This window comes from Gymnodraco acuticeps, unplaced genomic scaffold (assembly GCF_902827175.1).
Source record: "Gymnodraco acuticeps unplaced genomic scaffold, fGymAcu1.1, whole genome shotgun sequence".
Lineage (NCBI taxonomy): Eukaryota > Metazoa > Chordata > Actinopteri > Perciformes > Bathydraconidae > Gymnodraco > Gymnodraco acuticeps.
The window spans coordinates 3,372,968-3,384,952 of record NW_022990135.1 but is presented as its reverse complement, the minus strand read 5'-3'; the positions used below and the strand labels follow the sequence as shown (position 1 = coordinate 3,384,952).

The window sequence follows — 11,985 nt, the reverse complement described above, 5'->3', positions numbered from 1 at the left end:
ACAATAAGTGATTTACTACGTTTTCCAGAAGACCTTAAAAGCCCTGAAAGGCATGAACACTCCGCTGGGTTAAACATGGAGGAGAGGAAGAGTGACAGGAGAGTATGATTTTCCAGCGGAACAAAAGTGCAAAAAAAGACCAACATTACAACTGCATTTACTGTCAGATGAGGATCAGTGGGATTAAAGGCCTTTCTACAAATTGTAGTATTCTTCTTTATTTGTATCATTGATGTGGTCAAGGGAGAGCTTTCTCATTGCAGACAGGTTCACCAGGTCACCATGCACATGCCCATGCAGATACCCCCCCCCACACACACAAGTACTCTCACAGGACACACAGACATGCACAGAGTGTCACATGACGGGGCAGGGCCTGGAGGTGTGGTGGCTTGTCTGCTAAACAGGGATTACAGGGGGAAGAACATCTCTCTTCTTCAAACACTTAATAAAACAGAAGAGGACGGTAACAGAGAATGGGAAGAATCGGTGGACACGGGTAAGTGTGAAAAGCTATGGGTGCATTTATAATCAGTTAAGGGTTTCTAAATATGGGAGCATAGGGAGACGCAGCCCTTTAAAAGCCCTAATCCCTCTTACTGTAGAAACACTGTAATCTTATTTGGAAGCCAGCATTACTGTTAGACAACAAGGCTGAGGATGGTATGGATCTATTCAGCTATATAAATAGATTGTTTGTTGATATAAAAAACAGGTTTCATGGTGTCCTTATTATATAAAGTCAGGAAAATAACACTAATTATTATTTATTTCTTCTTCCACCGATGCTTGTTATATTATTAGCTTACTTTAAAGCTTGTTTTTTTTGCAGTTTCTGTATTTTCTGTATATGTTTGTCTAGAAATAAAAAAGAAATAACTTGTTTTTAGCATAACTAGTAGGAATAAGCATTAGGCTATGAACACAAAATATTATGTTGTAAAATAAATATTGTGTTAACAGAACTGGTAGGGCAATAGCATGAGAATAGGAACACAAACATGTAAGATAAGATAAAGAACATAATAGTGAAACAATGTTAACTATGGAACAGTTTACTAGAGAAATTACATTGAATATTATTTCTCTTTTTCTATTAACAGACCTATGTGGAGATGCTCTACTTTGAGCATCTACTGTAAGCTAATACATGCTACCGTTTTTATTAGCAAACTATCAGTCTCTATTTTTTTTAAATTATTTTATAAATCTAGAAAACAAAATACAATATAGAAAATTGTAATAATTAGAACTAGTATAAATTAGCATAAGGTTATTAACGACTACAATACAGAATGGGCGTTGACTTTAATCAGACTGTTTAGAGAGGCGACTAGAAAGACCTACAAAAGGGCAAAGGGCAAAAGTGACAGCGGTTAAATTAGATGGGAGACGAGGAGGGTCTAACTTCATTTTAAAAGCGAAGGATAGCGTTGCAAGTCGCTTCGTAATTTTCAGTAGAAAACTAAAGCTGCATGTGTTTAAATTCGTGGTGGTAACTCAGCTTTCAACGACACTGTGGAACTAGTTCGGTTGGCGGATTTGGATTTGGACCGTCAGGTTTGAGGAAAGAGGCTCTTCAGGTAACGCTGACGTTTGACACTATTTATTTGCCCCATTTCAATGACGTTTCAAAGTTTTGGCAGGTAAATAAGTAGCCTTAAATGTCACATATAAGGATGTATCTGTAGCAAAACGAAGATGTAGGTTAACTTTTTAATAAACAGTCATCTGTAAAAGCAGCATCAGTTTGGAGTAAAAATAATCAGATGTACTCCACAGTGAATCGAGTTGAAACGATTACGCCATTAATCAACACACAGAAATATAACCACATTTTTTTATAACCGTTTACAAGGGTATATTTGCTGGGTTTCTTCATATTCTAAGATAAAATGATTTTATTTGGGTTGTTATCTGTTGGTTGGACAAATAAAGCAACATGTTTTACAGACTAAATGCCTAATCAAAAACCAACTAATCATGATGAAATGAATGAATGAATGTAGATGTACCTTCTCTATGGGAGTTGTAGTTCTTCTAATCTAATCTCATTCTTGGAATGTCTTCAAGCAGCAGTAAGACATTTCACACTGCCACCCTGACATCATCTGTGTGTGTGTGAGGTAATATGAGGTATGGTTCTCCCATTGACACTAATTACTGAAATATTTGTTCCCTTTCAGGAGTTTTGCCTGACGTTGGGAACAGCATCTGATCTGGCGATGGGTGAGCAGGAGAATCCACTGGACAGAGACCACTGTCTGTCTGTGGTTCTGCCAGGGGGGGTGGAGAAAAACGCCACAGTGCATGGAAGGTAGACCCTATTACACAAACATACAGATAATGTGCAAAAACTAAAGGCACTACAGCTTTTTCATTTTCAAAACTAAATGCTAATGCCACTTTTTATGCTATTGACCTGTTTTATTCACATGCTGGTTTAGATTTTATTATGGGAAATGTTGAATACAATAGTCTTAATACTACACAAATCAGAATATCTTGAGCTCAGCTCCATTGATTTGAAACATTTAAAAAACAATATAAATAGCCTTTTCAATTACTTTAATACCTTTTGTTTGGTCTATTTCCTCTTTGTCAACCTCTAGTGTTTTGATAAAGTTTCACCTGTATTTGTCATACCTTTGCAAGATCTTTGGATGTAATCTCTGTTATTAATGGTCAATTGTTCACTCTCTCTTAATAGTAAACCAGTGATGGACTTACTGGTGACCCTCTGTGCGAGTTACCATCTGAATCCGTCTGACTACACTGTTGAGTTTCTCTCGCCTAACAAGAACAACATCAGCTTCAAACCCAACTCTCCTATTGGCTCCCTGGAAGCGGAGACGATTGTGCTGAAGCCCAGAGGGGTGGAGGAAAAGATCAGAAGGCCATACATGCCTGAGGTAAAAGTGGTTTATATCTGTACAAAAACACAATTTAAGCCATAGACATTCATTCCATTGTTGCATAAGATAAACAGTACGTATCATCTCTCTCTGCAGGCATCAGTTCGTCTGTTGATAAACTACAATAAGTCCCACAAGACGGTGGTGCGAGTCAATCCAAGAGTGGCCCTTGAGATGCTGCTGCCAGCGGTGTGTGACAAGTGTGAGTTTCAAGTGGAGACCACCATATTACTGAAAGACTCTTATTCTGAAGAGCCTCTGGACCTGAGCAAAACCTTAAATGAGCACGGACTGAGGGAAGTGTTTGCCAAAGACACAGCCGCTAAGGAGCCTGAGTCCCAAGAAGCAGGTACGTTAGAGGACATATTGATATGACATGACTAAATCCATTTTCAGCCTATTCCAGAAATATTTCCTGCTTAAATTGTTGATAAAAACCCTACATTTGAACTTCATGGTTGTTTTTTTTTAGTTTCTTCGACAAAACCCTAAGGTCAACATCTAAAATAAGATGTTTAGTTCCTAAAATATACCTACTTCTATATATATTTGTTCAAATCTGACCTCAAAATGTCATTGTTTTCTGCCTGAATCAGCTGTCACTCAAACAGAGGTCATCACACCACCTCCACTACAAGGTAACACATTCATACACGCTCTCAAATATGATCAACCATTTCTGCTACATTACTAATCAAGATCTTTCATTATCATATAGACCTGCCAAAGAAGAAGAAGGAGAAGAAACAGAAGGACAACACAGGATTCTTCAGCCTATTCAGAAAGAAGAAGAAGAACAAAGCTGCAACGGTACAGTGTTTCATCATGTTGTCAAAGATGGCTGACTCTTTAACGTCTTCTGCTTCTAACTATATTTCCCCCTCTTTCCAGGAAGGGGAAAGGAGTGCCCCAGCTTCTCCTGCTCCCAAAAAACAAGTGGGAGACAATGTGCGGGGTCTTTCCTCCTCGAACACCCTGCCATTGGAGATGCCCAAGAAGAGACGGGCCCCTCAGCCGCCCATCGGGGCCTCACAGAGCGTCCCCAACAACCTCGGGAACTGTCATGTCGGAGGGTCACAGGTAGGTGCTGGGAGGGTAGAAATGTATCCACTTCCACTAAGGAAAGAAGAGTGTGTGTTACTGTATGATACCCCTTTTAACACATGCTGTCTATCCATGAAATATTCGATATTCAGGGTAATGTGTAACGCTACATTCCCACATAAAGATGGAAAATGGTGGTATAAATGCTCTCAATGGAAAAAAACACGCTAATAAAAGGAATTTTTTTGTCAATGTAGAGGTCAGCAGAATCCACCTTAAGGAGCACCAAGAGGAGGGCCCCACCCCTACCCTGTGTTAACACCCACCAGGAGGTCAAAGGTAAAACCTGCATTCATGATTAAAGACCTTTGAGGTTTCAATTTGACTGGGGGGGGTAACATGTAAAATGTGGCTATTTGAGAGGTATAAAATATAAATGTAGGTCAGTAGCATCACATAGTAGCTTTCTCTTTATTTTGCCATCCACTGAAGCATCTTTGAAACCGCAGAGGATATGAAATATGCTGGTGGAATAATCCCAATTGACCTTTTACAGTATTTCCGTAAAACAAAATCAAACAGCTTTAGAGTGGGGTGAATTCTTGTACCTGCCAAATCCTCACGGCTTCAGCCAGCGCCACACCAGGTCAAGACAGATTGAAGTTAAATCAAGATTAAAATGTCAAAGCCAATGGAAGCTTTATATCCAGAGTGAAACGCGGCTTTTATCAGTCGGAACAATTTAACCCCGTTCAGGGCAATTAAAGTGACCCGCTGCGCTTTGTTCACACAGGCTGTTCCAAGATAAATCCATCTATTGTCTGAGTGCTCACTCCCCTGTGATATGCTCACCCACCTGCTGTTCCCTTTCATTCTGACCATTCTGATATTAGGTTATTGGGGACCTGTAATTAAGCCACAATCACTTCACGATGAAACACAGGAGCACATACTACAGTTTAAGAAAGCAGACATTTTGAGCTGATTATCCAACTTAATTGCCCTCAGCAGTCTCGGCTCCCTCCCGTGTTTTTTGTATCAATCCTCTGCAGGAAAAACAACTCCCAGCCAAGAGTTGCTGATCACACTCTCCATCCTGTCCTCCTACACACACATTATCACAGACTGTGCACGTTCAATAGGGCATGTTCATCACTGTGTGTGTCTTTAAAGCTTCAGACGTTGCTGCCCTAAAGCGTTCTCCTCTCCCTGCTTACAGACTCTGTGTTACCTGGAGGGGGGGCTTGAGGGCTGCTGCCTCCTCTTCCTCTCCTCCTTCCATCATCCCTATTCCTCCTGTCCGTCCTCCTCCGCGCAGGCCTCTTCTTCCTCATTTCCAACTTAGTGGCTTTTATGGATGTCTGTCACTGCACTTAAAAGCTATTTATTTGTCTTGTTTTTATTTTTGTATGCTTGTTTTTTGGTGGAAATTCTGTATTGTCCTTCTTTTGTGTGTTTTTCTTTCAATGGATTACTTTTTTGTAAACTTACTGCTGTGCCTTTACTTCAAAACATACAATAAGACAGATCAATACTTCAAATCTTTGTATTTTATGCTAATTTCTTTCTCTTATTTTTATTTTACTTATTATATATGTGTTTTATATATTTATGTTTCATTCTGGTTCTTTAATCTTTTTCTTCTGATTTATTTATTCATATAAGTTTATATTCATAATTCATTGTTATTTCTCTTATAACAATAAAATTGGTATTAATCAAATCAACTTTACTATTGATTTCTTTAAAAAAAAATGTGTCTCTTAATTTTCTACTAAAATTGATTCATAAGGGTTTTCCATTTGAGCCAAGTTCCCTCATGTTACTTATTCCATTTTCTTATGTTATTGTTATATTTTAATAATGAATGTTGCTGTTCTTTATGCAGAACTTTCATTGATAATATTACTTTGCTTAAAAGTAACATTAATTCAAGTTTACTCTTTGTTTTGAAGACCCTTAATTTGAATATTCCTGTTTCTCCAGCGTCCGTAGACTCCCTGACGGAGGATCTGAGAGAAAGCGACGAGTCAGAATCTGTATCACTGCCCTCGTCTTCATCACCATCACCATCCCATCCACGTTCCTCTTCATCCTTCTTACGTTCATCCTCATCCCGTTCATTTGCTCATCTCTATGACGTGGCTGACCCGTATCTGCCTTCGTTTCGGGGGAAAGACCTCTCTGACGCCCGCTCTGCTCTTGCCAAAGTCCTGACGTCCTCCATGTCCAAAGGAGCGCTGGTCAGGCGTGTGAGGAACTCTGCCTCCTCCTTAAAGTCCATGACTCCGAGGCGTTCGGATAACGGAGGGTTCTGCGTAGAATCTGTTCTAGAACACAAACTCCCAACTGAGCATGAGTGGCAGGATCCAGCACAAAGGAAGGGAATGACCACGTTTAAAGTGGTTCCCTCGGGGAAGTCCTACAATCCTGAACTCACCACAGAGCAGGGAACTGTAGAAGATCACCCTGAGAGTGAAGGTTCTACTGCGGAGCCTGAAGAGGATCCACCGGGGACTGAAACACCTTTACAGCACCCAGTACCTCCTGAGAAATCTCTGCAGAGTCCAAAGCCTCCTGAAAAGCCTTTGCGTAGTCCAGAACTTTCTGAATCACCCTTGCGGATTCAAGACTCTTGTGGAAAACCAGTGCGGAGTCAAGAACCGTCTAAAACACCTTGCCGGAGTCCAGAACTTCCTGAAAAACCTTTGAGCACTCCATACCTTTCTCAAAAAACAATACTGGTTCAAGAATGTTCCGGAAAACCTTTGGGTAGTCCAGAACCTTCTGAAACGGCTTTGCAGAGTCCAAAAACCCCTGAAAAACCTTCTGGTAGTCCAGAACCTTCCGAAACGGCTTTGCAGAGTCCAGGCTCATCAAAAACACATGTGCAGAGTCCAAAACCACCTGAAAAACCTTTGGGTAGTCCAGAACCTTCTGAAAAACCTTTGGGTAGTCCAGATATTTCTGAAAAACCTTCGCAGATTCAACAGTCTTCCGAAAAACCTATGAGGAGTCAAGAACCTTCTGAAACATCCTTACAGAATCCAGAACCTATTTTGCAGAGTCAAGAACCTTCTGAAACATCCTTACAGAGTCCAGAACCTATTTTGCAGAGTCAAGAACCTTCTGAAACATCCTTACAGAGTCCAGAACCTATTTTGCAGAGTCAAGAACCTTCTGAAAAAACTCTGCAGAGTCCAGAACCTTCCGAACTTCCAAGTGACGGTCAGATCATCTTGGGGAATGAAGCTGAGGATCAAAGCCACAATGGACAGTCTGAGAGTAAAGACGTAAACCATTGTGGTTCACTCGCTGAAGTGAAGCAGGAAGTGGTTCAAGAAGAGGAAGAAGCCGAGGACTGTTTCCCTCCCCCTCCTCCACCCGTCTACTTTGAAGAAACCATAGAGGAGAAAGAAGATGCTTCCTCTCTGTCTTCTTCTCAGCAACCAAGTCCAACCTCCAACGGGATTCATCAGAAGGAGTCTTCCAGAAAACCTGCTAACCCAGCCCCCTCCAGGTTTGCAGAGGCCGTAGCAATGCGCGTGCAGAGGTCCCGTCTCAGGAGCACAGGGAAGGGTTTAGACGCTCAGGTCCAGAGCAGACCACTTGGTACACCTCCATCACCCCCCAGGTCCCCCTACCAAAATGGTGAGTTCCACAGACCACTGATTTTAGAGTTTAGTGCTTTAATGTGATACAGATACGTAGCAGTACTGTACTATTTTCCTCTTTTTTTTTTGCTTGGTTGTTCATTGTGTTTTAAAGCCAGTAGTTGTACACAGATGCAGATGTAGTAATTTAGTTAGAATCTTCCCCATATTTGATGGAAAAAAAGACATAATCTTTAACATAATAAAAAAAACCACTGAAGAGTAAAAACTGAAAGAAGACGACAGTATTTCACCACAAAGCCATAGCAAAGTCTCCTATTCAAGAAATGTCACAAATAAGCCCCTAATCGTTTAAACAAATACATATGTCTTCAATCCATATTTCCTTTGAAAAATAACATCTAACATAGAAAAAGGAGGACATTTAAATTGTATTTCACTCATCTGTCTGACGTAGAGACAGAAAATAAATAATGAAAACTTTATTTCTGGGCATCTGACTGTATATCTTGTCGCCATTTTAACACCTGCATATAGAAGAAAACCGTGATATACATTTCTTTCCGTTTTGTCTTTTTCTCTTCTGTAGGTGCCTGACTGTCCCTGGATCATTTCGAAGTAGATGAACAGTATTTTTGCATCAGTTTTATGACAAGCAACTGACTTTTTTGTATTCTTGTATTTTTTTGTTCAAAGACACGTTGCTGTCTCATTTTGTTGGACTTTAGACGATGTTGAACATACATATTTTGTCCACACAGCCAAATGTACAGGATAGAGTTGTTGACGAGACAACGTCCTGTTTTTTCTTTACTTCCTTTTGAATTTGTATTGAAGATGTGCCAAGGCGGATGCAAAGCTGACTTGAGAGTTTTTGTTTGTGTAAAACAAATGAATGTGCAATAATAGGTTTATTTTATTTCTGTGCCAGAGTTAGTTTTCCTCTAGGTTGTAAATGTTATAATTGATAAGGAATGCAGTATAACTGATTTGCTGTTTGGCCAGCAGGTGGCAGTACAGTATTATTTAAAAAATAATCAAATCTATAGAAGAGATTTTATGTGAAGTCTAAGAGACACATTTTATTATTTTAAGTTACAGTTAATATTGTTTTCTTATGGCTCAAGAGCATTAATGAACTCACATGACACATTATTATTATATTTATTTTTCGCAATGCTTTGTCTGTCAATTCTAAGGACTTTCCCAGAATAAACCTGCATTTAATGACATGAGAATTTCTTGCATTTCTTGCAAAACAAATCGGTGTTGAAATCAGTTTTATGCCAACACCTTCCTGAATAAACTCAGTCCACTTTGCACACACTGTTGTGTCTTTAACGGACCCACACCTCGGGGCGATACTGCATAGCTATACTTGGGTGCCAAAAGAATCTGCTGCACTATACGTATTGATCCAGCCCTGGCCTTGGAGGAACAGCAAGGAGCTGTGCGAGGTAGAGACCTCGCCAGAACCGCCCGTGGCTAAAGCTCCACGTTTGCCAGGCCTGGACTGAGTGGGCTAGCTTCAAGACTTTTCTTTCTCTCTGCAATTCCACCTGAGGAGACGGGGAGAGAGGATGGGTTGCTGGTGGATGATGGGAGGTGACCGTTGACCCTGTCGTGTTTCCCCCCCCCCCCCCACCCCCCCAGAGGGAGCGCCCGGCCCTCAAGGGCACAGCCGTGTCACACCGCCGTTGTCATGGAGAATGCCATTACCGCCCCTAAGGGAGAGTCTAAAGTCTGTGGAAAGAGAAACAGCTCTTTTTCTGCCCAAAGCACTGATATCCAATGTTAGTGACAACTCTGGCATTCTCTGTTTTTAGGGAAAGGTTGGATTTCAACCTGAGCAGCGATGATCATGATTATGCAGACAAAAGAGAACTTGATTTATAATGTAGACCAACATGAAATGCTACTCTGTCATGTACAGTTATGATCCAGTGATGATATGAGATGCTATCAGCACACGTGGACCTTTGAGGAAGAACACGGTAATTATTGTCTCAGGAGAGAGAGAGAGACAAACTGTCTCAAATCCTGGAGGACACGTCTGTCATGTGACCACATCAGGGTTAAAGTGATGATGAGGAGGCCATGGATTCATTTTCAGGTTCTCTTAGAAATATACACCATCAAAATAATGTGTTGTCTGGCCACAACATTCTTTAAACTTTTTAATAAATTATTTTTCGAAATCTCTACCAGCCAAATTCCCTCTATTGCACCGTTTTACCAATTTAAATCATATACAAAAATATAATTTAAGGATGAAATAAAACATAGAATTTGAAAAAAGTACAGAGAAATACACACTTCATAATGAATTCACACAAATACATCATAATAAATAAAACAAGAATAAAAAACATTTTATATATTTTGTGTATATAAAAGACAATAAATAGTTTTTATATTGTATTCTGTCTCATTTTTTATCATCAAATCTATGACAACAACATTTAGTAAATATAAATACAATGTAATGTTTTAATTTAAATTGATTGTAATAATTTGGGGAAGAAGGGTATTTTATATGAAGTAAATAACACCTGTCTTAAAAACATATGCCACTGCAGGATACTCCCAGTGCAGAAGCAAAAAAGCAAATGATGTAAGAGTTTGAAATCTATTCGCTTTTGGAGAAGATCTTAAAGGTAGGATTCACCTTGTTGCGAACAGTCAAGGTCATTTGAACACGACTCCAATCTGGGTAAAGACTAGACATTAATTCAAGTTCAATTAAGAAATCAGGAGCTGGTTTCAATTGAAATTCATCTCTTGCATGAAGCTTGTTCCTGATTATCTCAGGACTAGCTTGATATGAATCCTCTGTCTTTAAAAAAAACAGCATAGTATATAAAGCGTGGCAGACTGAGGCAACTCTTCTAAAACCTCTTGGTAGAGCCTTTCAACATATAGCGGACTATTTAAAGATGCAAATGGTTGAAGTTGGTCTCGTTGGTCATTTCCATCTCAACAGAATAAGACAGCTAGCCAATAGTGTATCAGATAAGCCATCAGATCAGACTGAGCAAAGGCAACTAAAGGATGCCAAAGAAGGCAGTAAGACACTTATCGATGGAAGTTGTGAAAGTGATAACAAAAAGATAAAAGTTTCCCGTTGAATAGTAAAGCATACAGAATCCATTTTCCATCCCACTTACTTATGATAAAACCTTAAATGCACCATTGAGAACAATTACAACTCCACACATTTAGCATCAAGCATAACAATAAAAAACGTCCACACACCCACAAAAAACGCTCAGATCAATACCACGATATGTGGCCCACACAAACAACGCTTCACATTTATCATTTATTTATTCCTTCATCTCTTCATTCATGTCCTATTTAGCTCTCCATCAGATGCATGTGCCTTGTGGTTTGAAGATGCCCACGAGCTGGTGAATGTGATTATAAAACAGCGAGTATAGGCCCGGGGGCGCGCTTCCACTGCGGTGTCTGCACATGTGTTGCAGTCTGCTAATATATGTGTGTTTACATGGCACCTCCATGCTTGGGTAGAAATAATCAATACGTGAATCACCCAAAGCAGTGTAGCCCTCCCCAGGCAGTGTGGAAGCAGCTATTCTTTCCATTCACCTTGGGATCTACCCCCCCCTAAAAGTGAGCTTCGGTTGCCTAAAACACCACCACCGCTGGAGGGGAAGCTTGGAAAGTGATGCAGGGAGAGCGCAGTTGACCTTTGACCTCCTCCATGTTGGCGCTTGCTTCCCTCCTCTTTGGCGGAGCGGCAAATCACAGAGTTCCTGCCTCATTGGCATTGTCAGGCGCTTACAGTAGTGTTTATCTGCATTGTGCTGCTGGTTAACTGGTTCAAATGTTATGGAAATGATATTTACCTCTTCTTTGATCCTGTAAACTCCAAACACGCAGGCCTTTTTTCTTTTTTTCTCTCTCCTCTTCCCCTGGTCGAAGAAGAGGCGCTATAAATACAAACGACGGGGAAAAATAGTCCTGCTTGGTGTTAAAATCAATCCCAATTCAAGGCTGCCGTGTTTTAAACGGGTGTAGAGGACGTGGTTTTGACACAAAGTCAAGCTAGTTTGATTCATGGTGCTTGGCAGCGCAGGAGAAAATAAGCAAGTAGGAACAGAAGCGGTTTGACGGTGGACAAGCCCTGTCCCTCCATCATTTCTTTTCATTCAGTCTCCTCACTGAATCCTAGGAAAGTGCTGTGATGAATGGCCGACGTCTGCCATTCAACGCGGGGACAAACTGACACAATCACCGAGGTTCATTTGTCACCCCAGGCTGTTTCTTTAGACAAATCTGCCATCTGATCCTATACAGTGAAACAATGTGTCTCCTGCTTCTGATGTGCCACCCTCCTGTATGTCTGTGACTCGAATCACTCTAATGATCACATGAGGTGGCCATAATGA

At 40.5% G+C, this 11,985-nt stretch overlaps 1 protein-coding gene across 3 annotated transcripts; it reads left to right on the top strand.

Moving 5' to 3' along the window:
- Positions 1–338: 338 nt before the first annotated feature.
- cobll1a (cordon-bleu WH2 repeat protein-like 1a) lies at positions 339–8,805 on the top strand. 3 transcript variants are annotated; one of them, XM_034216796.1, is made up of 11 exons: positions 339–499; positions 2,187–2,317; positions 2,711–2,912; positions 3,012–3,264; positions 3,512–3,553; positions 3,634–3,725; positions 3,807–3,995; positions 4,217–4,298; positions 5,946–6,746; positions 6,867–7,610; positions 8,163–8,805. In XM_034216796.1, the coding sequence occupies exons 2-11, from the start codon at positions 2,226–2,228 to the stop codon at positions 8,168–8,170; spliced, it is 2,505 nt and encodes an 834-aa protein (XP_034072687.1). In that variant the 5' UTR covers positions 339–499; positions 2,187–2,225; the 3' UTR covers positions 8,171–8,805. The 3 variants fall into 3 exon arrangements, with proteins under 3 accessions (XP_034072687.1, XP_034072685.1, XP_034072686.1); XM_034216794.1 differs by having other exon boundaries at positions 5,946–7,610; XM_034216795.1 differs by lacking the exon at positions 339–499 and adding an exon at positions 1,368–1,583 and having other exon boundaries at positions 5,946–7,610.
- Positions 8,806–11,985: the final 3,180 nt, after the last annotated feature.

Coding starts and splice junctions, on each gene's coding strand:
- cobll1a (XM_034216794.1), top strand. CDS start 2,226: ATGGGTGAGCAGGAGAATCCACTGGACAGAGACCACTGTCTGTCTGTG. Junction 3,554..3,633: donor CACACCACCTCCACTACAAG/GTAACACATTCA, acceptor ATTATCATATAG/ACCTGCCAAAGAAGAAGAAG. Junction 4,299..5,945: donor CACCCACCAGGAGGTCAAAG/GTAAAACCTGCA, acceptor CTGTTTCTCCAG/CGTCCGTAGACTCCCTGACG.